The following is a 27,500-nucleotide window of genomic DNA, read 5'->3' as shown; positions in this document are numbered from 1 at the left end:
TCCTCTTTTTTTTCTTCCTCTTTTTTTCTTCTTTTTTTATTTTTTTTTATTTTTGTTTTTATTCTTTTTTTTTTATTTTATTTATTTATTTTTTTTACTTTCTTTTTTCAAATATTCGAATAAGATTAACGAATATCGAAAAGAAAAACAAGAAGACGAAGAAGAAGAAGAAGAAACGAAAAAAATAAATTAAAATTTATATCTTCCTTCTCTCTTCTTTTTTTTCCTTTTTTTCCTTTCTTTTTTTTTTTTTTTTTTTTTTTTTCTCTCTCAAAATAAAAAATATATACGCATTTTGATGGATCAGAAGTAGAATTAATAAATTATTTTTTGTTTTCATAATTATATGATAATATTGAGTGATATATTGATATTGGTAATATATTGATAATGCGAAATAATTTTATTTAAAATGAGATAAACGGAGGATTTTTGAAAAGAAAAAGGAACAAAAGGAGAAAAGAGCTTCCGATCCTGGGTTTTTTTTTTCCAACCGTTCAAAAATAAACGATTCCGTAGTGATAATGTAAATTTTATGATTAAAAAAAAAAAAAAAGAAAAAAGATTAAAAAAAATAGGATTAAAAAAAAATAGGATTAAAAAAAATTGAAAAAGAAAGAAATGAAAAAGAAGTAGAGAGCAATTCAAGGATTTCTCTTTTTTTTTTTTGCATTTGCATTTGCATTTGCATTTGCATTTGCATTTGCATTTATTTCCAACAATGTTACGTAATAATCGGCAATGGCAACATTAAAGAAATTTATATTTTATTAGAACGAGATACGAAATAGAGATTGACATATAAAACGAGAGAGAGAGAGAGAGAGAGAGAGAGAGAGAGAGAGAGAGAGAGAGAGAGAGAGAGAGAGAGAGAGAGAGAGAGAGAGAGAGAGAGAGATCAGTGAGAGAGAGAGAGAGAGAGAGAGAGAGAGAGAGAGAGAGAGAGAGAGAGAGAGAGAGAGAGAGAGAGAGAGTTTTCTTTTCTTTTTCTTTTCCTCTCTTTCAGAAATAAATTAATTAAATTCTCGAACTTTAAACTTTTCGCATGACATCATCATCATGATTATCTTTAGTGTTTCTTTTATTTCTAAGAAATGATCATATACATATTTAGATAGATATCTTTTATGTAATATTTTTACGGTATAAGTAAATGTGTCCACTCGCATATGTCCGTGATCATGATTTTGAAAAGAAAATTATGCGAATGAAATAAAAAGGAAAAAGAAATTCTCGTAATTATTTCATTTAGCAATAAATTAAAAGTTAACTTATGTCATTATATTCAAAAATCAATCGTCCATTTTTATAAGCATTTCATTTAAATGTTTCATCTTATATATATATTATATAAGTTAGATTCGTCTCTTATTTTTCTTTTTTTTTCTTTTTTTTTCTTTTTTTTTTTCTTTTTTTTTTCTTTTTTTTTTTTTCTTTTTTTATCTCAAGAAGAAAATATTTCAAAAAATAATAAATGAAATAAGTATTAATTTTTCTTTTAATCTAATAATATTGGTATAATCGTATTAATTGAATAGTAGTACAAATAAATATAATTAAATTAATATTTTCATAAATGTATTAATTCGATTATGTTATTATACTTGCATTTTATTATACTTATAATTATAAGTATAATAATATTGTCCTTATAAAGTTTCATTAATGATAATTAATTCGTACGATCTTTATTGTACAAATATGAAACAATATGATTTTTTTTCTGTTTTTTTTTTTTTTTTCTGTTTTTTTTTGATCTTTTTTTCTTCTATGTAATCGGTATCTACCTCGACAGAAATATATAAGTCGATCATAGAATGAGGTAAAAAAAAGTTGTAGTTATTAAGTGATACATGTTGCCATGAGCATATTTGAATTCGAATTATTTAAAAAAGAAAATATTATTATTATTATTACTATTATCATTTTTTTTTTCTTATTTATATATATATATTTTTTTCACCTATAATGAAGAAACAGAGACGTAGTAAGTAGTATTTATATAATATTTATGTAAAATATTGAAAAAATTACGATTTTTTTGTTTCGTTTTGTATGTACAATATTTTCGTAAAATGAAACGCGTCTTAAATCGAACGAAAAGAAAAAAGAAAAAAAAAAAAGAAAAAGAAAAATGAGAAAAGCAGCGAATTTTTTTAAATCGCCGTTGTTTTTTATCATTTTTATTAAAATATTTGCCAGCATAAATAAACATTGCAAATGTCTTTTAATATCTTAAATGAATTAAATGACTTTCATAATCGCTAGTTTAAATAAGCACTATGTCATTGATGACAAAATGGTGTCAATCATATTTTCAAATTATTTCAATACGAAGTCGTCTCAATTTTATTTTAAATTAAACATTGGTTTCATGATCCGTGTATAAACATTTAAATAAATTCGTACGTTTACGGTAAACCAATAAAAAAAATTAATCCAATATTTTAATTAAATTTTGTAATTTCTTTTTAATTTTTCAATGATCTTAGATTTTTTATTTGAAAAGAAAATATATATATATGTGTGTGTGTGTATTACATATATATATATATATATATATATATGTATTACATATATATATATATATATGTAATAATATGTGATAGTTAATATATAAACAATGTAAATATAAACAAATATGAACAAAACTGAAGAGAATATTACTGAACTTACAAATTTAATCGCTAAATTGCATTCCTTTATTGTTAATACAAAAACAATAATAATAATAATAATTTTGTGCAATCATATTAACATAAACTTTCTATTTTGTCAATCAAAATCTTTTGCGAAACATAATTGCAAAAACACATTCAACGAAATCGAAATGTCGAAAGTGTACACACATACATACAAATTTATAATTTAGCTGTAATCATCAGTAAAAAGAAGGTGGGTGGTGGGAGAGGAATATAATTAAGACTCTTTTATAATAAGTTGTAAAGTATCGTAAAACTAATGAAATAATTATCTCACATTCTTTTCTTCTCTTCCTTTTTATTTAGTTATTTTTTATTTTTTACTTTATATACATATGTATATTAGTATTTTTTCTTTTTATTATTAATGTTTCAGTTTCATCGTTCAAGACCGAGTGTCGGGCTTTTGGACATGGATGTTCGTGTTATCAAAGTTACCGGAGCTAGGTGATACCGTGTTCATTGTTCTACGTAAACAGCCATTGATATTTTTACATTGGTATCACCACATAACCGTGTTGCTATATTCATGGTTTTCATATACGGAATACGCGTCATCGGCAAGATGGTTCATCGTAATGAATTATTGCGTTCACTCGTTGATGTATAGCTATTACGCATTGAAGGCTATGCGTTATTCGCCACCAAAATGGATCTCGATGCTGGTCACGGGATTGCAATTGTCACAAATGGTGATGGGCTGTGCCATAAACGTGTGGGCTTATCAGTACCTGAAACAAGGACAGTCGGAGTGTCACATATCACGATTAAACATCAGGCTTAGCCTGGCAATGTACTTCAGTTATTTCGTCCTATTCGCACAGTTCTTCCACAAGGCCTATTTGGGCAGAGACTCGTCGAGAAAATCTATGAAGAAGTTGTATACTAACGGTATGATTACGGCATCCTCGTCTACCACATCTATGACGATGGAGGACCATATGGTCGTACCAACGAAATACGCGAATGGTAAACTGAAGGAAAATTAAGAAGGAAAGAGAAGACAACAACAACAACAACAACAACAACAACACAACAACAATAACTACGACGACAACTACGACAACTATAACAAAAACAACAAAGAAGAAAAAGAAGTGAGAACAGTCAAACAAAATGAAAGAAAGAGAGAGAGAGAGGGGGGGGGGGAGAAAGAGAGAGAGAGAGGGAGGGGAGAGAAAACGTACACAAAATAACGCATAACAATTATGGTGCTTGCTAAATGAGAAGGCAAATGATAATTGTTCAATGGACAAAGCTTTCTTCATTAAAAGCGAACCAACAACAATAAGAATAACAACAACAACAAGTTAAACAACAAATTTTTATCTCTTAAGAGCAACATGCCTCAATCAACCTTTCTCGCCTTTTCTATCACCGGCCCAACCGGTCTTCTTTTTTTCTTTGTTTCTTTCCTTTCTTTTTTATTTTATTTTATATTATTATTATTATTATTATTATTGTTATTGTTATTATTATTATTATTATTATTATTATTATTATTATTATTATTATTATTATTATATATGTATAAGTATATTGTTTTTTTCTATTCTATTTTACTTTATTTTATTATATTATATTGAATTGTTGTTTATTTTTTATTTCTTTTCTTCTTTTTCTTTTTTTCCATTTACTGCATTTTATATATGTGTTAGAGTTTTTCTATTTTCTATGGAGGTCATGGAGTATGGAAAGGGTGGGTGGTAGTAAAAAAAAACGAGGAGATAAACCTCACAGAATAATTTCCATATTAATAATAATAATAATAATAATAATAGTAATAATAATAATAATAATAATAATAATAATAACAACAACAACAACAGCAATTATGATAATAATAATGATAATGATAATTGTAATTGTTAATATTAATAATTAATAATGATGATAATAATTAATTATTATCGAGTTTCTCTCTCTCTCTCTCTCTCTCTCTCTCTCTCTCTCTCTCCCTCTCTCTCTCTCTCTCTCTTTCTCTCTGTCTGTCTCGTCAGGATTTCTTTCCTGTTTTATTCATTTATTTTTTTGTTCCTAAATTAATTACTATAAAAAAAAAAAAGAAAATTACTGCACAAATCAATTACTCGCCGATTTAGATACGATATCTTCGATCACGTCAATCATCGACCGAGACGATTCATTTTTTATTTATTTTTTTCAAGATCCTGAACTCCTTTCTCTCTCCACCTCTCTCTTTCTCTCTCTCTCTCTCTCTCTCTCTCTCTCTCTTTCTTTTTTTCTCTGTTTTTTCTTCTTTTTGATTGGACAAATTGAAATAATTGTAAATGAAGAGATTAGAAAGAGTATGTGGGGAGGAACAAAGAGACGGATGGGGGAGGAGAAAATTTTGAAAAAAAAGGAAAAAAACGAGATAAAAACAAAAAAAAAAGATAATAAAATTATTTTTCACTTTCTGACAATATGGCGAAATCCCTGGCTAATGTATCCATTATCAATTAATTATTATTGTTATTATTATTATTATTATTATTACTATTACTATTAACATTAGTATTATTATTTTGTTTTCTATTTCTTTCCTTCTTTCTTTCTTTCTTTTCTTTTTTTTTTTCTTTTTTTTTTTGGTTTTTTTATCCAACACTTTTCTCGTTGGCCTACAAAATATTTTCCTAAACATACATAGGCGCATCGGACGACAAATGAAAGAAAGAAAAAAGGAAAAAGAATAACAAAGAAAAAAAATATAAAAAATGCGACGATTGTAATAAACAAACAAACAAATAAAAAAGAAAAGAGTCGAATGTGTGAGTCACGTGAGTATGAAGTAATGGGCGTTTTAAAATTCTGAAATGAGAAGGAAAGAAAGAAAAAAAGTAATAAACAAACGAAAATAAATAAAAAAACAAAAAATAATAATAATAATAATAATAATAATAATAAAATAAAATAAAAAAAGGAACGAAAAGAAAAGAGAGGAATAAAGAAGATTCTTTGAATTCAATTGCATCGACGTTTATATACATACATATATTATGCTATCGTTCGATAAATTAGAGTTCGATTCGTTCGTCGTTATGTTCTCTCGTATGTTAAAAAGATAAAGAGACAAAGAGAGAAAGAGAGGAGAGGAGAGAGAGAGAGAAAGAGAAAGAGAAAGAATGAGTAAGTGAGTGAGTGAGTGGAAGTGAGAGTTGAGTTGCACTTGTGCTAGATGAGAATGATAATTAATGTTGATTGCGATCGATCGAGACGTGTCTTAGGCAACATAATGTTTTTCTTTTTTTATTTCTGTTTTTTCGAACGAAGATAAGGCATACGAAGAAAGAAAGAAGGAAAGATAGAAAGAGGAAAGAAGAAAATTAAAAAAAAATTAAAAAAAAATTAAAAAATTAAAAAAAAAAATGAATAAAAAATAAAACTGATGGCTGATTTAGGGGTGAAGGGGAAAATGAAAAGGAAAAGAAGAGAAAAGAAAAAAATAATAATAAAAAGACGGAATCCGACGATGTTCGTCGGATAATTTCTAAAACCATAAATTAATTTTTCTTAATATCAGATAAGAAGGAAGATAGGGAATGTGCAAAGAGGGATAGAGATAGAAAGAATGAATATCTTAGCATTGAGATATTACGTACGAGCTGCGCTCGATGTTTGTCATCATACTATCTTGTATTTACGAACAGTGAAGAAAAGTACGCGTATTTATTAATCGAATTTATATTATTGGAATAAAAAATACGAATCTTAATGATAATGAGATGATGATGAAATGATAATGAAATAATTATGATAATTTTGAATAGTAGATAAAATTTCTTATATATGTGCCCGCATACGCACACACACACACACACACACACATGACATGTGCTACGTGCATTAAATATATACATATATATATATATATATATATATATATATATATATATGTATATATATATATATGTACGTATGTATATATTTAGTACAGTTTCGTGTGGATTTAGAAATAAACAATGAATCTTTCTTTTTCTATGTTAATTACAGCTTTTGTTATTATTTTTTTCATTCCTTTTATACACACCCGCGTGATGTATGTGCGTGTGTGTGTGTGTGTGTGTGTGTGTGTGTGTGTGTTTGCGTCTGTGTTTGATTTGTAACATCACGCGTCGTCCCTTTTTCTTTTCTCAAAGAAATTAAAGGAGTAAATACAAAGTAAAAAAGAAATATATATATAAACAAATATCATTTTCCAATCGACTGATGATTGATTCGATAAATTCGATATTGATCGAGTTATATAATGATCGAATGGTATCAATCATTTTGGCTTCCCATCGATATCCTTTGGCCGTTCAATTTCGAAATTCCTACGTAACGATAAGAATTTAAATATACATATATATATATACGCGCGCGCGCACGCACACACACACACACACACACAACAAAGATACTTAACAAACATGTTATATGACCTATACGAAGTTTGTACTTGACATTTGACACTTGCTATTGAATATACATACATATTAAATATATGAATGAAAAACATAATGATCAACGTATAATGTTAATTATATTTTAATATTTAAATTCAAAATGTATATTTTTAATAACAGTGTGTTATAATCGGCTAATAATGCCCTCTTCTATTTACTTTTCATACCACTTTTAATATCGTTAGCGATGTGATGATCATTATCATCATTATTATCATCATCATTATCATCGATCTTTTATAGCAGGTGCTAGATAAGATTTTGATGATCCCGATAATGTGCAACGGATATTATGTACGTACGTATGTATGTATGTATGTATGTATGTATGTATTTTGTATGCCTTTTCTCTCTTTCTCTTTTTCTCTTTTTTTCTAAAAAGGTGTTTATGTAAAAAAAAAAAAAAAAAAAAGAAAAGAAAGAAAGAAAGAGAGAGGTATATATTATATTAACGAGTGCACGAGGATGAATCGCTGCTATTGGTATAGCCAATTTTTTTGAAAGATTTGGAAAGATATTTTTCCAACATTTTGAAAGATCCATATAACTGTTGAAGAAGCAAGCGTGCATGCGCATATGTCAAATGACGCATATTCACCTTCAAAATATTTGCAGTAAATTTAATCTCGATTTTCTCTTTCTCTCTCTCTCTTTCTCTCTCTCTCCACCTTTTTTCTTTTTTCTTTCTCCTTTACTAATTTTTTTTTTCTCTTAAATTATTATTACATAAATATGTATATTCAATTATACGCGATAATTTTCTCAAACGCATATGCGCGATTCGATTTATTAACTTTTCATCGATCATTTTTTTTCCTCTTTTTTTCCTCTTTTTTTTCCTCTTTTTTTCCTCTTTTTTTCCTCTTTTTTTCCTCTTTTTTTTCCTCTTTTTCCTCTTTTTTTTTCCTTTTTTTTCCTCTTTCTTTTCCTTTTCTTTTTTTACCCTTTCATCACCCCCTTGTTTCAAATTAATCATATTTTTTTCTTTTCCCTATCAAATCACCCGTTCTTTTTTCAAATTTCGTAATATTTCTTAAACGTTTTACTTAAAATATATTATATATTGTGTGCATTGTATTATATTCTTTGGAATTAAAAATTAATTTATTATAATTATTATTATTATTTTTTTTTTATTATTATTATTCTTTTATCCTTTTTTTGGAATATTATATTGCATGTCGATACTTGCCGAACAATTCGACACACACACACACACACACACACAGAAACAAACATTTATACATATTTGTTCTTTTATTTCCTTTTCTTTTAATTTTTATTTTTCTATTACTTCGAAATATAAATAATATGCTGCAATGAGCGTACTCTTTAAATTCCCGTTCAGGAAGAGAAAGAGAGTAAATACGTGCTTGTCTGCGTATGTTTGTAAAAAAGAGAGAGAGAGAGAGAGAGAGAGAGAGAGAAAGAGAGAATAATTTGTATGTGCGTATGAGAAAAGAAAATAAAAAAAAAAAAAATTAAAAAAATAGAGTAAGTGAGCTGTGATGCATTAGTGTGAAAAAGAAGGGATTTTTTTCGAGGTCTTTTTTTTTTTATATATATATAATAATTTTAACATAAGCAGTCGAATAAGTTACATGTGTAAACAAAACAAAAAAATACAAAGGAAGAAGGGAAAAAAAAGAAAAGATTAATCGAGTCGGATCGCGCTCCGGCCGTCATTTCTTATTGTAAAAAATTAATAATATACCGATTGTTAATTAATTAATTAATTGTCTATTGTCCATTGTCCATTGTCAAAGAATTTTGGGATTATATACAAATATTCTGTTATAATAATAATAATAATAATAATAATAATAATAATAATAATAACAATAAAAATAATAACAACAACAACAACAACAATAATGACAGTAATAATTAATAATGATGATGATGATGATAATAATAATAATAATAATATTAATATTAATAATAATGTTAACAATATTAATAATTAAAATAATTATAATAATAATTTCTATTTAGGAGAAATAGAAAGAGAGAGAGAGAAAGAGAGAGAGAGAAAGAAAGAGAGAGAGAGAGAGAAATAGATTAATCACAAGAAAACAAATTCGAAACAAAATTATGTATTATTTGATCTTCGTTCTTACATCGTCATCATTGTCGTCATTGTCGTCGACGTCATTATTCATTTCAAGGACTTTTTATTCTCTCTTTTTTTTTTTTTTCTTCTTTTTTCTCTTTCGCGTTAAGAGTTTTGGTACATAACAGATGTATAATTCCAAGGAAGCAAGTTTTTTTGCTCCCGTCCGTCTCTTTTATTCCCCTGTCCTGCCTATTGCCCCCTTCACTCTCCTTTATTCCTCGATCCTCGTCAACTTTTTTTTTTTTAATGGGGTCCTTTTATGGAATGATTTGACGATGTCACTATGGTTACGAACGATAGAGAAACAAAAAGAGAAAGTTCACGGTACTTTGATGAAAGAGGAAATGGACATGAAAGGTTCTCAACTTTGCATTCTCGATTACTATTATGAAATAATAATTTTGCGTCGTCTATTTGACGTAACTGAGAGCGCGAATTTACGTATCGTTGTTTAAACGTCGTTAAATAAAAATAATCACTCGACGTTCTTCCTTTTTTAATTTTTTTCATTTATTCTTTCGTTATTTTACTTCTTTAAAAATAATTTTTTTTTGTTCATCTCCTTCCTCTCTCCTCCCTCCGTCTCTTTCACCTCTCCCTCTGCCCCCAAACTCATTATCCTTATCGAGAGAGAGAGAAAGAGAGAGAAAGGTGGATGAGAGAAGGAAAAATAAATAAAATATTCAAGAGATGTAAGAATTCGTTTACAGAGAGTTAACATGATCGATAACGTCAAATACTATTATGATAATATTAATGAAAGTCCTATGAAGTAAAAGTTTAGTGTATGTATGTATGTATGTATGTATATGTTTATGCATGTATGTATGTGTGTATGTATATGTATGTATGTATATGTATGTATATATACATGTATTTACGTATGATATGTATGTATATATACGTGTATGTATGTATGTATATATACATGTATGTATGTGTGTATATATACATGTACGTATGTATGTATATGTACATGTATGTATGTATGTAAATGTATGTATGTGGCCATTAAAAAGCATCACGTCGAAAAATTTGTATTTATGACATGTAAAAGAACGAATATCTAACATAAAATATTTACTTTTTGTGCGCGCGTATCTGTGTGTGTGTGTGTGTGTGTGTGTGTATGTGTGTGTGTCCGTCCGCATATGCAAATTAAAATAACTACGTGACTTTTCTTCGTTTGATTTCGTTGATCAAACGAAACTTTAATTTTTATTCGTTATCGATGGAGGCAGAGGTAAGGGGGGGGGTGGTAAAGAAAAAGAAAATAAAAAGAAATTCTCTGGGCTTCGTTGTGACGTATTCGCTGTAAAAGAATTTATGTACAGGGAGAGCAAGGGGGAGGGGGGAAGGAAAAAAAAAGAAGAAAAGAAAAAAAAAGAAGGAAATCAGAAAAAGAAAAAGGAAAGTCTCTCTGATCGTTGCAATAATTGGAGTAATCGTTTGGTTTTTTTTTTTTTATCTTCGTTTTCTTTTTTTCTTGTCTTTTTTTTTCTTTCTTTTTTTTTTTTTTTTTTTTTTCTTTTTGTGAAAAATTTTTCTTATCAAAGAAGAGAGATCATCTAATACTTCGATAAATAATGAGACCTTTGTTATCTTGTTTTTCCTTTTTTCTTTTTTTTTATTTATTTATTCTTTTTTTTTCTAAATCTTCGAATAGTTCCTAATGAAAAGTGAATATTAATAATAAAGATCTCTTTTTTCCTTTTCATTTTACTTAGACTGCGCACATGTTTACGCGCATTAAGAAATATTTCAGTTTTATTTCCAATTTGTTCACAATTGCACAAATATTTTTCTTATAATGTGTCTGATATATATATATATATATCAAAAATTTTTTAATGTTTTTTTATTTTTCTTTTATTTCTCTTGTTTTTTTTAAGTAAATGTTTTTCATTAGCTCGCGTAATTTACAGAAATAATTATATCATAGATGTATATAATGCATCATAGGTGTATATAATACAATGTGAAAGAGAGAGAGAGAGAGAGGGGGAGAGAGAAACGCATCGAACGAGTCATGTGCTTATTTGTTTAAGGAACGAAAAATATTTTAAAAAATACAAAAAATACAAAAAAAAAATTAGAAAAAGAGAAAAATAAAAAAAATCAAATTGTTTGTAGACGACGAAGAAAAGACATTTATAACAGAAATAAATTTGTCTTTCTTTCTTCTTCGTTTCATTTCTTCTTCCTCTCAAGTTGTATCATTTTTATGGAGTGGAAAGATATAAAACAAAAGAAAAAAGTAAAAAAAAATAATAAAAGAAAAACGATGGTAAGCTTTTGATGAACTCGATCGAAGAAAATAAATTAAAAGAAAAAAGTGCAAAAAAGTTTCCATGCATATTTCATATTTCTAATATATAATTCTATTATAAAAAAATACATATACATATATCTGCTTTATACATACATTACATTATATGTGCTTTATACATATATTACATTATGTGTGCTTTATACATATATATATATCAGATCAGCGATGAAATCCTTGAATAGTTTATATTAAACATAAATTCTGCGATTATAGCACTAAAAAAAAAAAAAAAAAAAAAGAAAAGAAAGAAAGAAAGAAAACATAAAATGCTGTATCAACAATATTTCTCTTAACGTAGAATTTATTCGTTTCTTCTTACAAAATTCGCATATGATATATCTTACATATTACGATAAATAATTGAGGAAATCTAAAAAAAAAAAAAAAAAAAAAAAAAAAAAAAAAAAAAAAAAGAAGAAGAAAATAATCTTAATGAAATAAAAAACGTCGATAATTCTCTCGTAATTAAAGGTAAGTTGCGATATTTTTTAATTTTTAATGTTATCATAAGAGTCGTATGTTATCACAAAGGAAATTATGTAATTGCCAATTAAATACTTTTAACAATTGAGCTATAATAAATTTTGCTAGGAATTTCTATTGCCTCTAAGTAAAGTTAATTTATTTATTTATTTATCTATTTTTTTTTTTTTCTTTTTTTTTTTTGGTAACCAATAATAACATGCTAATATCAATTTGACATTATCTTTGTTCGTCAGTATGGCGATTACGAAATTGCGTTAACTAGAAACATAGATGTTTTAATATATGTTAAAACTAAAATTGTAAGCAGAGAATAAAATGAAACAAAAGATAAAGAGAATATAACGAATACGTTAGTATTCCATTCAGATATATGTGCGTAAGTGTATATAGCCTAATTAATAACATTGATTGATTATTCATTAAAAAAAAAATATTCGAAAAAAAATAATAGTCCAAATAACTTTTTTCATTAAAAAGAATTATATGTGCTAGGATTACGATCAATAAAAAAAAAAGAATTAATTGTATATTAATGATAATTATTTTTATTATTGTTAATATTATATTAAGTTATTATCGTTTTCAAACAATTTTCAAGTATATATGTTATTTCAATAATTGACTCGTTGAAAAATAAAAATACAATGACGTCAATAAAGATTAAATCGGATTATTAAATTCTTTGACAATGTCACGTAGTCACATTTATAATCGAAATGTACGTGTTTATGCATCTGTGTATATACGTATGCATTTTTAAATATAACAAGTTTTTACGTATTTACAAATGAATATGTGATTTTGTGTCAAATACATATACGTGGATACATACGTAGACGTTCATTTTTATGATTTTATAAATATTTACTAATTGAATTTTTGTAAGTAAATGATTTTCTATGTAAATTTGACATGTTTATTTTCATTATAAACATATTTACATCGGAACATTTATAGAAATCCAAATCAATTTTTTTCAATTATTTTATATCCTTATATTCCATAAATATAAGTTTTTATGTTAGAAGGAAGGAGTGTAGGAGAGTGAATGGAACGAAAAAAGTAAATAAAAAGAGAAAGATAATAAACAAGAATATTAACGTAATAGAAATTGAATATATTCGAGTGATAACGTTTAAACAAAAACTTTTTTTTTTTCTTTTTTTCTTAACGAATATAATACTAAAATGAAATATTTTGAGTTGAACAATCAGTTGAACGTAACAAGTAAAACTTTCAAATTAATCTGAAACATTGACAAACATATTCGCAAATTTAAGATTTATTTGAAATCGCAACGTCGCGTAAATTATTTTTGCACTTTTTTCCCTTCTTTTCTTTCTTTTATTTAGATATTAATGTAAAAACATTTAACCCGTAAATGTATTTAATTTTGAATATGAAAATATTAATATTAATATTGAAAAATACCTAACTCTTGTAAAAGTTTATAAGAGGATAAAAAATTTTAGACGAGATTATAAACTGATCTCGTCAATTATTTATTTTCTTATGATTTTTTTTACTCTTTCCTAGTATTTTTCTTTCTTCTTATTATTATTATTAAGTTTTTTTTTTTATTTATTTACTCATCTCAAATTCGTTAATTTTAATTTTGTTAATTAACTTAATTTAACTTAAATACGCTATGTGTTATGTATTAATCATAAAGAAAAAACATAGGGAAGAAAATCGAAAATAATCATAAATATTTATATTATACGTTTTCAATTATTAATGAAAATGACATTTGCCCTTCTTTTAAATAATAATATCATTTGTATTACGTATAGCTTTGCATATATAAATAAAAAATATAAAAATACGTATATATAGACAAACACAAAGGAAAAATCAAATGACGTAAATGAAAATATATTTATAAGATTTAATATCAATATATTATATAATCTACATTTTATTCTTTGACATAGTTGCATTATTATATTATAGAAGATATATAATATAAGATAATAATATAAGAAAAAAAGTAAAACAAAAACTTGGTAATATATTTGAATTTTTTCTCTTATTTGTGTCAACTATTATTTGAGATTTATAGTTAATGTGCTGATAATTTTAAATATTTTTTATTAAAAATTCAGAATAGGACTCATATATGTGTGTGTTTGTGCGTGCGTGCATGTGTGTAAATAAAATATTTATCTCCATAAATTTATATATATATATATATATACATAAATTTATGCAAATAAGTATCATCATACATTATATAAATTATCAAAATAATGAGAGGATACAGATAATAGAAATAACTCATATATCTTTTATAACAAGTCCTTTAAAAACTGTATAAAGTCTTGCTCATAAATTATGAATTTTATCGATTGTATTTTATGTTATAAATGTTAGGAGATAGAAATAAAAAAAATAAGAAAAGGAAAGAGAAAAAGAGAGAAAAAGAAAGAAAGATCATACATTGAAATAATTCGTATTATCTTTTGAATAATGTCCTTGAACGTTTCATTCAAATTAATATGAATTTCTTATAGAACATATTGACTAAAGTCCATTGAAACCTATTACACACATATATACTCACACTAGGAAAGAACTCAAAGCGTTTATTATGATCCGTCTGAGCCGAAGCGTCGTGTAATGCATTTAGCAGCAGTTAATCGCATCGTCTACTTGTAGTAAACCGAAGAAGCCATTCATGAACGTTAACATATACCACATAAGAGACTAAAAGGGAGATAAAGAGAGAGAAAGAGAGAGAGAGAGAGAACGCGCTTGGGTGCGTGTGTGTATGTGTGTATGTAGTGTATGTACTATACGCGTTAGATTGATCGACTTTAAAGTTCTTAGTTAGTCTTGAATTTTTACGTATATATGTAATAGATAACTATAATAATATGTAATAGATAACTAAGTATATAGCAATTGTTAGAGTGGATCGAAAGTTTCAAAATGATTTCAAAAATCAATTTTATTCCATTACGTGACTTTCTATCATCTAATTTTTCCTATTTTTTTCTCTCTTTTTTTTTGTATTATTCTTTTTCATGAAATTGTATAATTTTTTCGAGTTTAAAAATATCTGGATCCATTTAGTATATCGACAATGTTTTATGGAGGAAAAAGAGATAAAAAAAAAGAAAAACAAAAAAAAAACAAAAAAAGACAATAGTGACATATATATTTTAAACGTTTATATTTCAAGAAGAAATAAAAAAAGAAAATGTTTTCTTAATTATATGTTTTCATTCAATATATATATATATATATATATATATATATATATATATATATATAACTTATGTATTGAGGTAAGTGCCAATTAGATAATTTCTGACACTAAGTGGCACAGTATACTGTATATGAATGCGAGGTCATCGGACGTATGATACGATAAATATACGTTTAGAAATTACTGATCTTTTTCTCTGTGCATTTGTCAAACAAAATTATCACATATCAGTTAATGACAATGATTTTTTTGTTTCTGTCGTTTTGTATATCTCTTAGATATTTTATAAAGTAATAACGCGATATTATTCCAGCTCGAATGCTTTTTCACTTTTTTCTCATATTAAATTTCCTAATGATTATTTATTTCTTTTTCTTTTCTTTTTTCTTCTTCTTCTTCTTTTTTTTCAATTATATAAAATTACGCTTTGTTAAAAAATATATTTTATTCAATTCATTGAACAACATACTTAACATTTGTACAGGTGTTTGGGCGTAATTTTATTTATTGGGCGTAGTAATAATAATAATATTATTGTTTTCTCTTTGTACAAATTATTATTTTTCTAACAATGAAAAACATTTTCATTTAAGTTGGTAAAGTTCAATTAGGCGAAAGAAAATACAAGAATATCTTTCACTCCTGTAAAGAAAAAAAAATAATAGATAATTGATAGATCAATGATTTGCAAATTAATGATCTATAAATTAATGATGTCCTTTTGAAAATTTTTATATTAATTTAATATACATATATATATATATATATATATATATATATATATATATATATATATATATATATATTTTATATTCATACCTTTTTTTTACCCCAATCTTCAGCAATATATGTAAGAAGATCGGTCAAACCTTCAAACTCTACTCTACTTTGTGGTGGATCATTTTTAGGAATCTTTGGTAAAATCGATCCCATTTTGTATCTGAATTCTTTAGCATTCTTTGCACCAGAAATCTTCCAGATGCCATAAAACAAAAGACCGCATCCAGTTACAGCATAGAATGTACCCCAACAAAGTGCTCGAAAGGCTAACAATGTGCCTGTTTCTTGGAGCTTTCTAGATCCGGTTAATCCTTTGTCAAAGTATTTTGGATCTTTCCTTCTTACTGAGGCAAGCGTTGTACCAAAACCAATAAGAGCAGAAAGGCCAGTGACAGTGCTTAAAAAAATTGCTGCTGCACTTGTAAAATAATAATATAAATGAATATTTATATTGATTTATGAAGTTTCAATGATCATTATAAGAGTCTTCTTATTGATTATGAAATGTAAAAAGATTAAAAATGATTTTTTTATGATTTAGCAGTACTGATTATATTTTCATAAAAAATTCTTTATAACTGATTGACAGAAAGAATAGTGACATAAACGTACCGTAAAATTTTTCTTTTTCTTTCTCGATACCCTTAATATATGTTCTTACTTCTTTCTTTGATTGTTCTATCGTATCGGTTTCACCTGAAAACATTTCCTCAGATTGAGCGGCCATTTTTAAATCTTCCGTTCCAATTCGTCATTGAATTAATTTTGCATAGAAACAAAAAGTTCAGCTTAAATTTCTCCAGATGTCACTTCGATGCAACACACCAATATATATCTATATATATATCAATATACAGGGTGTTAAATCATTCATAATCTTATTTATGAAGAATTAAAATTTGAAAACAAAACAAAAAAAAATATATATATATATATATATATATATCTTTCAAAAGAAAAAGAAAAAAAGAAAAAAAAAAGAAAAGAAAAGATCGTGTTAAAAATTGATATTGAATGCACACTATCTATGAAGTAACACTCTTCGACGCTATTTTTATTCAGAAATACACTTATATTATATTATAGAATAATATTTGATATATAAAAAAATTATTCCTTGATTATAAATTGTTTTTTTTTCTTTTCTTTTTTTTTTTTCTTTTTTTTTAAATACTCGTCGAAATCTTATTGTTTGTTGCAAATTTTTCTATGCATCAATTCGATCGTTAGAGGTTAGGTGTCAGTAAGAACCTAATGCACAAACTTTATACACCGATGCAATGAACTCATTGTTGAAACAGTTTCATAGCTTGCGTTAATAGTTCGTATTTTGTTCGTACGCGTCGCTGTAGTCGTCATACTCTTCGAACGAAAGTTGGTGAATAGCCTTTAAGTGTCAACGTTTACATAAGTGTGTGTTTATATGGTTTTCACTTTTAGCTCATTTTTTCCTTTTCCAATTTTCTCCATTTTCGTTATAAGTTGTTATTAATTTTAATAAACAAGAGGAAGAAGGAGGAAGAAATAGAGGAAAATAATAATACGTACGGATAATGTCGTTAATATTTTAGTATCTTTTGTTAAGAATTATTTGGTAAGTTTCCAAAACCGTATTTCTGGTATCCCCGGCTACGAACGAACAAATGTCTATTGTGCTGGAATAAACGGAAATGTCTTTAGATCAAACCGTTTGCGAAGGTAAAGATAAATATTAATGTTAACGCGAGAGAATAATATGAGATATATGTACGAGATATCGTTTAACAGTGAAGGATTAAATTCTTTTCTTTTTTTTTTTTTTTTTTTTTTTTATCAAAAATCTCCAATAACATATATGATAATGTGCAATTAATTTGGAATTATGATAATTGCATTTACGATTATACGTCGACTCATTTTCAGATTTAAAGGCGTTTGAGAGACGTCTGACTGAGGTTATTGCAAGTTTACAACCGGCTACTTTACGATGGAGAAGTACGTTTTGTTAACTCAGTTTTGCGTGTTTATTATCTCATTTTTTTACATATATATATATATATATATATATATATATACACAAAAAAATAATATATATATATACAAATATAATATATATATATATATTAAAAATATTTAATAAGTATTTAATATGACAAGTTGATTAATATGACAAGTCGATGTTAAACAACGATACTTATGTTGATTACAGTGTTGTTAGGTTTTATCTCAGTTTGTACAGCAGTCGGTGCTTGGCATTGGTTAACAGATCCAAATACATCGGCAGTTTCTTTCACACAAAGTCTGTGCAATCATCCATTCTTTACTACTGCTAGTATTATATTGGGTAGGTAAAGAAAAAAAAAAAAAAAATCAAAAGCCAAGGATCAAAACTTTACTAATGTTTCGTTTGAAATTTTTTTTTTTTTTTAGTAATATTATTCATGATGGGAGTACATAGGCGTGTTATCGCACCTAGTATAATAACCCAAAGAGCAAGAAGCGTATTAGGTGATTTTAATATGAGTTGCGACGATACAGGGAAGCTAATACTTAAGCCCAAAAGACCAACGCATCCTCACGAGACATGAAAAGACATTATGTACAGTGTATATATTAAGTCGTAAGATCTTTGCAAATGCCTGGATTGCTACATAGGGTGTCCAAAAGGAATGTATATGTCAAACATATTTTTATATAATAATGAATATATTATTTATAATTCGTTCAATTTTTTTTTTCTTTTTCTTTTTTAATAATATAAAGCAAATAATATCAAAGTAAATTCTTTTAGGATTGATATATGTTAGATTGAATATCGTCAAATTTTAAATTTCTGATATTCTTTTGTATCGAAATACTTTCTGATTACGTAATACCTGTAAGATAACAGATCTTTTTTATTTTTGTTTTTTTGATGGAGGGGGGGGAGCAGAAATTATCTAAGAAGCAAACAAACATATATTTTTGCTACCGTAATCGGAGAAAAGAAAAAAAAAGAAAAAGAAGTATTATCTAAGTCAGTGCATACATTCATTCTGAACACTCTAAGGAAAAAAAAAGGGGGAAAAAAAAGGAAAAAAAAAAAAAAAGGAAAAAGAAAAAAAAAGAAAAAAGAAATTGACCGTTTAATAAATTCTGTGTAAAGAATGAAATATCACAGATTCCATTGAACTGTTAAAAATATTCGAAGTTACATTTTCTTTTTTTTTTCTTTTCTTTTTTTCTTTTTTTTTTCTTTTTTTTTTTTTTTTTATTGTTGATTTTGTGACCTGAAAATATTCATGTACAAATGACAACGTTTATTGTATTTAATTCTTAAGGAAATTATGTTTGTTTGATACTACTTATCAATATATGATCGTTTGATTTCATATAATTTAAAAAAAAAAAAAATGTCTTTGTGAGATCATAACTGAGAACGTGGTTGACTGTAGTTACTTTTTTCTTTTTTTGTTTTTTGTTATGTACATATTGTATATAAAATTTATAATAGCGGCATTAGACAATTAAGTATTTAATTTGTATAGCGAATAATCTATAAAAAATATCTAATAATTATCACTTACATCAACGTACTATATTTCCTTATATAACTTCAATATAAAAACATTTTTTCTTAATGTTCTAAACGTGTGTGTAATAGTCTTTACGTTCTTCCATATTTTAGATAATAATAAATGAATATGATTAATGTGAGGTAATCGTCTTCATTAACTATAAATAAAAGTATATTGTCAAATGATTTAGAAAGTGCAGAAAGAAATTGATCTCTATTATATGATAATAGAAATATAATAATAATACTTCTATACAATATCAAAATCGCAATTGTTATTGTAAACATTTAATCTGAATAATTTCTTTGTTTCGTATGTTCTATGAAAGTTTGTATGAAAAAAAAAGTTACCTTTACAAATTTGATAAAATAAAACTTATCGACGAATATTTTTTTTTTCCTTTTTTTTTTCTTTTTATATATATATATATATATATATATATATATATATATATATATATCTTGTTCCTTAATTTTTCACAGTATGGTACAAACCATTTTCATACAATGATACAAACTTTTTAAATTTGATTATTAATCAACTCAAGATGCGCGACGTAACGTTCAAAACATTTATTCATATTAATTTTCTTGATAATTATTACAGTCTTCGCGTTACACAATCATGCATTTTTGTCCCTTAAAATATTACATGTTACATTGTAACATGACGAATGATACAATACTATTTATATTAGGCAGTATTAAATCATTAGAGTTTCAACTAAACGTGAAATGAATATTTAAATGAACAAAATTCAATTGATAAATTATATAAATTAGAACATATGCACAAGCATAAATATGTCTCAATTATTGAAATTTTTATGTTACTTTAGATTCATTCGATATGATCATAGTAAAACATAATTTGAAATATTATGTAAACTCATATACAAATCTATATTGATCCTATAATTTTGATCTTGATAAAATGAATTTGTAATTTTATTATAAGAGAGAGAGTGTGTCTGTGTGTGTGTGTATGTATGTATGTATGTGTATGTGTGTGTGTGTGAGAGAGAGAGAGAGAGAGAGAGAGAAAGAATGGAATTGTTTTATAATATAGAATAAAAATATGTGCTTCAAGTATATCGTGATGGAGGAACAATTTATTTTTTAAGACGTAATATATGTATCTACAAGTGCTTATTTGTAATAAATAAAAGTTTTTTTTTCTTTTTTTATTAATTTTTTATAGGTATCAAGAAAATTTATAGTAATCTGGCACATCTTCGAGAAGTCAAAAAAATTATTTTATACACATCAGTGGATTAATACAAAGTGAATTTGTTGTTGGAAGAACTGTTTTAATGAAAAGTTTTACTACCCTTAAGAGAGAAAAAAAGAGAGAGAGAGAGAGAGAGAGAAAAAAAAGAGAGAGAGAGAGAGAGAGAGAGAGAGAGAGAGAGAGAGAAAATGACCTATTACTTTGTACATATATAATTCTAAAATTTTAAATTAATGATACGATATGGTTATATTTCACAAATAAATTAATCTGGAAAATTTGCCAGACCGCTAAAAATTATCTTACCATAAATAAAATTTAATCAGAGAAGACATTAATCCATTACCAAAAGAAAACAATCGAAAGAACTATAGCGCAACAGTTTAACAACTAATACTTTTTTTAACATAGCAATAAATTTTTCATTTCATGTTTCATTGTTTCTTTTGTCGTGCATTATTCGATAATAACAGTTCATCAGAGATTTTTTTTTTTATATCTGTAAAGTATCTAATTTATAAATCTTTTTTCATTTCTTTCTTTCTTCTTTTTTTCCTTTTTCCTTCTTTTTTTTCTTTTTTTTCTTTTTTTTTTCTTTTTTTTACTTTTTTTTAATTCTTTTTTCTTTTCTCTTGAAATCGATGAATTATCGTTAATTAGCTTTTTATTGTGTGTTATATTTTTGGAAAATAAAATGTTCACATGTGATTCCTTTTTATCACAATTGATGAAGCCAGCATAAAATGATTATACATTTGTACTGCATAAAATTCAAAATCGAAAATTCTTGCATGGTCATGCTTCATCATTAGACTAATTAAACATTAGATTAATTAATGCATAGAAAATAAATCACCAGCTGAAGGAAGTGGAGCAAGGCCTCCTGTTACATCTGGTAATTGCGTCAAATCCGGCAAATTAGAAATATGGGATTTCACTTCGGATCTAACGGCACAGACTTTCTTTAATTTTTCTTTGTAATCCTAAATAGAATATTAGACCGATATATAGACTTTAACAATGCTTATTTTCAAATATAATTGTTTTCTTCTGTTTCCTTTTTTCTTTTTTTCTTTTTTTAAGTATAAATCTTTAAAATACAAAAAAAATAAAGAGAGAGAGAGAGAGAGAGAGAGAGAGAGAGAGACTACTATACCTCCAATGTTGTTTGTGCCTGCTGAAGTAATTGTCTTTGTGCTAATGTGTAATCTCTAAGCATAGTTAATAATCTTCTTCTATCTTCCATTTCTGCTTGCAATCTTCCATTATAATCGGCTAACAATGCTGCAGCTTCATTAACTGCTATGCTCAATTGATCAGCTGCTGATCTATCTGCAAGATTTGCCAAAAGCGATACTTCTGAAACTTCTGGTGGTAAGGATGCGATACGTTCTCTAACACCAGCATCCGACGATGCCGTATTTTCTAAATCCTGAAATATAGAAGGCCTTTTATTAGTATTATGCCTTCCGAGTATTTCATTTTGTTAGTTATATATACTACACTACGTAGTAATAAATTACGTTCAACTAAATAATATAAAACTTAAGCGGATATAAATAATAAGGACGTACATACACTCACACACACACACACACACACACACACAGATTTGATATTCATGATTAAGCAAACTGAAAATTTTCATTTTTACAATAGAATAGATCATTTATATTTTGAAATAAGGCATAAAGGAACAATAAAGAAATAAACAAGGTAAATAAATAAATAAATAAATAAATAAATAAATAAATATATATATATATACATGTATGTATATATATATATGTATATATATATATAGCTTGGAAATTTGCACGATTATTTATCATTGGATTTGGATGTATTATATAATGTGATTAATAATATCACATTAAAGAGAATATGAAAATGAATGCATGCATTTAATGTATCTTATGGACTCAACATGTATTTTTCTATGAATATAATAGTTTATTAGCGATGATACATATTCCGCACGATTATTTCTTTGAAAATTAACATTAACCATTAAAGCTTTGATTAGTTCCTCTGTTTCTGGTGGATCACCAGCCGGAGTACGTGGACTTAACGTCACGTGAAGTTCTTTGGTACCATCTACTTCGACTTCAGTCTCTGATTTCTTCCTCTCCTTTTTTTCCTTCTGCAAAATATAACAAATTATCCATTTAATATATAATTTTAAATAATTTCTAATATAATGGATTATATTATTATTAATTTTTTTACCTTTTCTATATCAATTTTTGGTTTCTTTTTTGGCGGCGGAGTGCCCGGGTCTTTAACAGTGTCCAAGAAAGCTGCTTTGAATTCCGCTATTTGAATTTTATCATAAACACCTCTCTCTTCCCAAATTTGTAATAGCCTATTTAATCTTTCCCTTGTTTTCTCATCAAATCCTTTCATATGTTCAAACGCTTTTGGTAATACTGTTTCAAATTCTTTGCCAAATTCTGGACCTTTCTTTTTACTATTCTGGATAACATCATTTGCCAAATACATAAACATTAACTTACGATTGTCCTTCACTGGAAAGATGTATAAGTTTAAGAATATTTTAGGATATCAAAGAGAATTCTTCAAAAGCGAAATACTATTAAGAAAGCCAACTTCTTTTATAATTTTTATATATATAAATATAAAAACGTTGATATTGTAGAATTAAATCATACTATTATATTTTCAAAACAAAAGCAATAATCTTAAATGATAATGTAAATGCATTATGAGAATATTTTTCTTTTAAACATTATACCAAACAAAAAATATGTTTGATCAAAGTTTTATTTTATTTTTATTATTTTTTTCTTTTTCTTCTTTTTCCTTATATACAATTTCTATTTGACAATAATTAGAGAAAACGATTATGGGCATATAAAAATGTGATCTGAAATATTGACATGAAATCAATTATATCTAATAATTTAATGAAAAACGAGTGTGTGTATATATATATATATAATATATATAATATATATAATATATATATATATATATATATATATATATATATATACACATCATACATACATATTATATATACATATATATAAAAAAAAAAAAAAAAAAAAAAAAAAAAGAGAAGGAAAGAAAAAGAAGAGGAAAGAAAAGGAAAAAAAATAAAGGAAGAAAAATCGAGAAAGGAAAAAAAAATGAAGAAGAAGTTATGTTAATAAAATGTTTAAAAAAATTCCTTAATGATTACGTGCGTGAAACAGGAATTTTATCTTCTAACCTAAAAATCATCGATCGGCAGTATTAATCGTTTAACACGTTTCAATGAATATTTATAATTCATTTCGACGACGTATTATACGTATGTATTGCAATTAAATGGGCAATGTTTGTTATTAGGAAGATAGGGGAAAAAGAAAAAGAAAAAAAAGCCTAACGGTAACATACCTTTGCACATCTCCCTGAACCAGACTTTTACGATGGTCGGGTGATGTTTTCTGTGATGTATTAACCAAAGTGAAAGTGTTTGGATGCTTTGTTGAGAAGGATTTAAATCCATCAGTCTCTTGACAAGAGCACTTTCTGTAAAACCTGTCATCTTTATTTAGATGACACTTTCGTCAACGAAAAAATGTAAGAAAACTTCTAATGCTTTTGTATGCATGTATTCTTGTACCGAACTAGTGACGAATACTTCTTTTCGATTCTTCTTCTTCTTATTTTTTAATGGCCTTGAAGATAGCAGCGTCATCTTTGATCGTAAACAAACTAAGTAGATGGCGTTGTTTAAGGGATAACTAAAATTAGACACTCTTATTATTGTTATATCCATGGACAAATATCAATCGACCAATAAGATCAAAGTTACGTTAAACATATTCCATTTATTTATTTGAAATTTATTTTTATAAGGTTTGTACGATGTCGCGTTACAAAAACAAAGATAAATGTTGGTGTCACTGTATAAACCGATGTATCAACTGTGACAAAACGTTGCGGTTGACGTTTCTCATTTGAGGTTAGTCGAACTAATTGACAATTTAATAAATTGGTACTTTACCGTGTATTGCATCATTATTTTACAATGTTTAGATCAACTTACGTAACGATTTAATGATTAAACGTTCAATCAATGTTATAAAAGTTAAACGAATCTCGAAAAGTTTGGGGAGAGAGAGAGAGAGAGAGAAAAAAAAGAAAGAAAGAAAAGAAATATAATGACTTGGTTCGGTACGATCGCTAATAATGTGTTACGAAATATTGTGTTTACGGCTCCTCCACCTAATATGGTTTTAACTGTCAAAACCGATCAATATAGTAATCGGCTTATTCTTTGTCGAGAGGATGGCATTGTACTATACAGACCTGGTGATAAAGGTATTGAGAATAAATATGAGATCATACTTCATAGACCCTGTACAGAAACATTGGATCAAGCTTATAGGTATATTATTATATATTATTATTAATTATTATTATTTATTTATTTACAATAAATGTATAATAAATTTTATATACTTGTATCTTTATAGCTTATATCGAACAGATGATATAGCCGAAGGTGAAACACATTTCCTGATATACAAAGATAAAGTTCCTGTTTTAGTTCAAATATCACGTGAGGTATATATCATATATATATATTATAAAACACATAAGATATGTAATGTAAAATGAAATGGGAAAAAAAGAAAAAACTTACTTTCTAATAATAGCAATATTAATTCAATTTAAAACAATTTTTTACAAATCATATTGTTATTTACTTATTCATTTTTTTTCTTCTCTCCCTCTTTTTTCTTTTTTTTTTTTTTAAAGATGAGCAACGTGAGCAAGATACAGAGATTATGCGACACTTTGGTAGAACATCCAACATGGACCTTGGCTCATTTGGCGGCTCATTTTGCACTTTATGAGGCATTTAAAAATACGGTGGTAAATAGTCAATTGAATAGCAGCGATTTAGATACAGGAGTATCGCCGTTGCAGGTAGCAGTACAAACAAAAAATTTGCGAACTGTACAAATGTTAAAAGCTGCTAATAGCTCATTGGAACATACCGATAAACAAGGGAACACGGTCTATCATTATGCTGCTACATCAACCAAAGATATTATTTTAACGATTAAAGGTTTATCTAATAGTTTAAATAGTAGAAATAATGATGGTTATACGCCTTTACATATCGCTTGTATGAACGATGAACCAGAATGCGTGAAGGCACTTTTATTAATTGGAGCAGACGTTAATATACCACCGTCTGATGGACAACCCTCTAGTCCAGGATACGTAGGTGATTTCTTACATAATAAACCTAATGTCCTTTATTCGGAAGACATGAGATTTGGTGGTACACCGTTACATTGGTCTCATAGTAGACCGGTCGTAAATGCTCTGATCGAACATCACGTTGACATAGACGCTGTAAATTTTCAAGGACGTACAGCTTTACACGTTATGGTTATAAGAAAACGTTTGGATTGCGTGGTGGCTCTATTGAGTCATATGGCTTCCGTAAACAAAGTCGATCAGGATGGTAATACACCATTACATTTGGCCGTGTCATCAGGGACAATAGCAATTGTACAAGTTCTCGTTGGATTTGGAGCTGACATAAATGCAAGAAATTGGAAATCCGAAACACCAAGACACATGATTAATCTTAATAATAACGATGGTCAAAAGATACTTTATATCTTACATGCCGTTGGTGCACAACGTTGTCCATACGAGATGAAGGATTGTAATATAGGATGTAAATACGATGAGAATTACAATGGTATTAGATTGAACGAAGTACCAAGATCTATGCCACGTACTACATTGGATCAAATGTTACATGTATCCGGTATGGAAGTAATGGCGTCATTTGGAAAAAGAAAGATGAAAGGTGGAAGATTATTATGTCTCGACGGTGGTGGAATACGTGGATTGGTATTGATACAAACCTTGTTAGAAATTGAATCGATATTGAAGAAACCTGTAATAGAATGTTTCGATTGGGTTGCCGGTACTTCGACCGGTGGAATTTTAGCACTTGGTTTGGCATCAGGGAAATCATTGAAGGAATGTCAAGCTTTATATTTTCGTATTAAGGAGGATGCTTTCGTTGGTTTTAGACCTTACAACAGTGAGGGCTTAGAGAATATATTAAAAGATTGTTTAGGTCCGGAAACGGTAATGGCCGATATAGAAAGACCTAAATTAATGATAACAGGTGTATTGGCCGATCGTAAACCCGTTGATTTACATCTTTTTCGTAATTATGAATCTCCTAGTGAATTATTAGACGTACCAAGGAATACAGATTTCAAAGATACATTATCACCAGCTGAACAATTATTATGGAAGGCGGCACGTGCTACCGGTGCAGCGCCATCATATTTTCGTGCTTTCGGTAGATTTCTCGATGGTGGACTTATTGCCAATAATCCGACATTAGATGCCATAACGGAGATACACGAATATAATTTGGCATTGAAGGCCGTCAAACGAGAATCCGAGGTTATACCATTGTCATTGGTTGTATCCTTGGGTACAGGATTAATACCGGTTGAACCATTAACCGATATAGATGTGTTTAGACCAGAGGGTTTATGGGATACGGCTAAAGTGGCCATGGGTATAACAGCATTGGGATCTTTACTTGTAGATCAAGCCACGGCTAGCGATGGAAGGGTAGTTGATCGTGCTAGAACCTGGTG

At 27.1% G+C, this 27,500-nt stretch overlaps 5 protein-coding genes across 12 annotated transcripts in view; 3 read left to right on the top strand and 2 right to left on the bottom strand.

The window, feature by feature from the left end:
• The window catches only part of LOC118441405 (very long chain fatty acid elongase 6-like), a 12,310-nt gene extending 5,217 nt beyond the window's left edge, over positions 1-7,093 (top strand). For all 5 annotated transcript variants that reach the window (XM_035865745.2, XM_035865743.2, XM_035865744.2 and 2 more), the window contains exon 3: positions 3,079-7,093. In XM_035865745.2, coding sequence (XP_035721638.1) covers positions 3,079-3,691 — 613 coding nt within the window. In that variant the 3' untranslated portion in view covers positions 3,692-7,093. The remainder of the gene's footprint in view (positions 1-3,078) is intronic.
• An 8,304-nt stretch (positions 7,094-15,397) lies between these two features.
• On the bottom strand, positions 15,398-17,372 carry LOC118441408 (transmembrane protein 242). 3 transcript variants are annotated; one of them, XM_085660282.1, is made up of 4 exons: positions 17,250-17,372; positions 16,688-16,810; positions 16,115-16,488; positions 15,398-15,937 (listed from the first exon to the last, which is right to left on the bottom strand). In XM_085660282.1, the coding sequence occupies exons 2-4, from the start codon at positions 16,800-16,802 to the stop codon at positions 15,932-15,934; spliced, it is 495 nt and encodes a 164-aa protein (XP_085516408.1). In that variant the 5' UTR covers positions 16,803-16,810; positions 17,250-17,372; the 3' UTR covers positions 15,398-15,931. The 3 variants fall into 3 exon arrangements, with proteins under 3 accessions (XP_085516408.1, XP_035721643.1, XP_035721644.1); XM_035865750.2 differs by having other exon boundaries at positions 15,401-15,937; positions 16,688-16,910; positions 17,250-17,366; XM_035865751.2 differs by lacking the exon at positions 17,250-17,372 and adding an exon at positions 17,098-17,219 and having other exon boundaries at positions 15,401-15,937; positions 16,688-16,910.
• Positions 17,373-17,434: 62 nt separating this feature from the next.
• Cnep1r2 (CTD nuclear envelope phosphatase 1 regulatory subunit 2) lies at positions 17,435-19,242 on the top strand. The gene is made up of 4 exons (XM_035865754.2): positions 17,435-17,773; positions 17,978-18,049; positions 18,264-18,398; positions 18,485-19,242. The coding sequence occupies exons 1-4, from the start codon at positions 17,746-17,748 to the stop codon at positions 18,640-18,642; spliced, it is 393 nt and encodes a 130-aa protein (XP_035721647.1). The 5' UTR covers positions 17,435-17,745; the 3' UTR covers positions 18,643-19,242.
• Positions 19,243-20,048: 806 nt separating this feature from the next.
• LOC118441404 (regulation of nuclear pre-mRNA domain-containing protein 1B) lies at positions 20,049-24,509 on the bottom strand. Its single transcript, XM_035865740.2, has 5 exons — positions 24,244-24,509; positions 23,071-23,369; positions 22,850-22,984; positions 21,998-22,273; positions 20,049-21,824 (listed from the first exon to the last, which is right to left on the bottom strand). The coding sequence occupies exons 1-5, from the start codon at positions 24,392-24,394 to the stop codon at positions 21,675-21,677; spliced, it is 1,011 nt and encodes a 336-aa protein (XP_035721633.1). The 5' UTR covers positions 24,395-24,509; the 3' UTR covers positions 20,049-21,674.
• A 171-nt stretch (positions 24,510-24,680) lies between these two features.
• Positions 24,681-27,500, top strand: part of iPLA2-VIA (calcium-independent phospholipase A2 VIA) — a 3,433-nt gene continuing 613 nt past the window's right edge. Inside the window, exons 1-4 of one of the 2 annotated variants that reach the window (XM_035865731.2) lie at positions 24,681-24,814; positions 24,889-25,240; positions 25,329-25,419; positions 25,615-27,500. The exon at positions 25,615-27,500 is cut by the window's right edge and continues 613 nt beyond it. In XM_035865731.2, the coding sequence (XP_035721624.2) occupies positions 25,014-25,240; positions 25,329-25,419; positions 25,615-27,500 (2,204 nt within the window). In that variant the 5' untranslated portion in view covers positions 24,681-24,814; positions 24,889-25,013. Of the gene's footprint in view, positions 25,241-25,328; positions 25,420-25,614 lie in introns of both variants that reach the window. The other variant, XM_085660286.1, reaches the window with a different exon arrangement.

Source organism: Vespa mandarinia, chromosome 11, assembly GCF_050613455.1.
Source record: "Vespa mandarinia isolate Hongniang chromosome 11, ASM5061345v1, whole genome shotgun sequence".
NCBI classification, from domain to species: Eukaryota; Metazoa; Arthropoda; class Insecta; order Hymenoptera; family Vespidae; genus Vespa; species Vespa mandarinia.
This window is presented reverse-complemented; position numbering and strand designations above follow the sequence as displayed.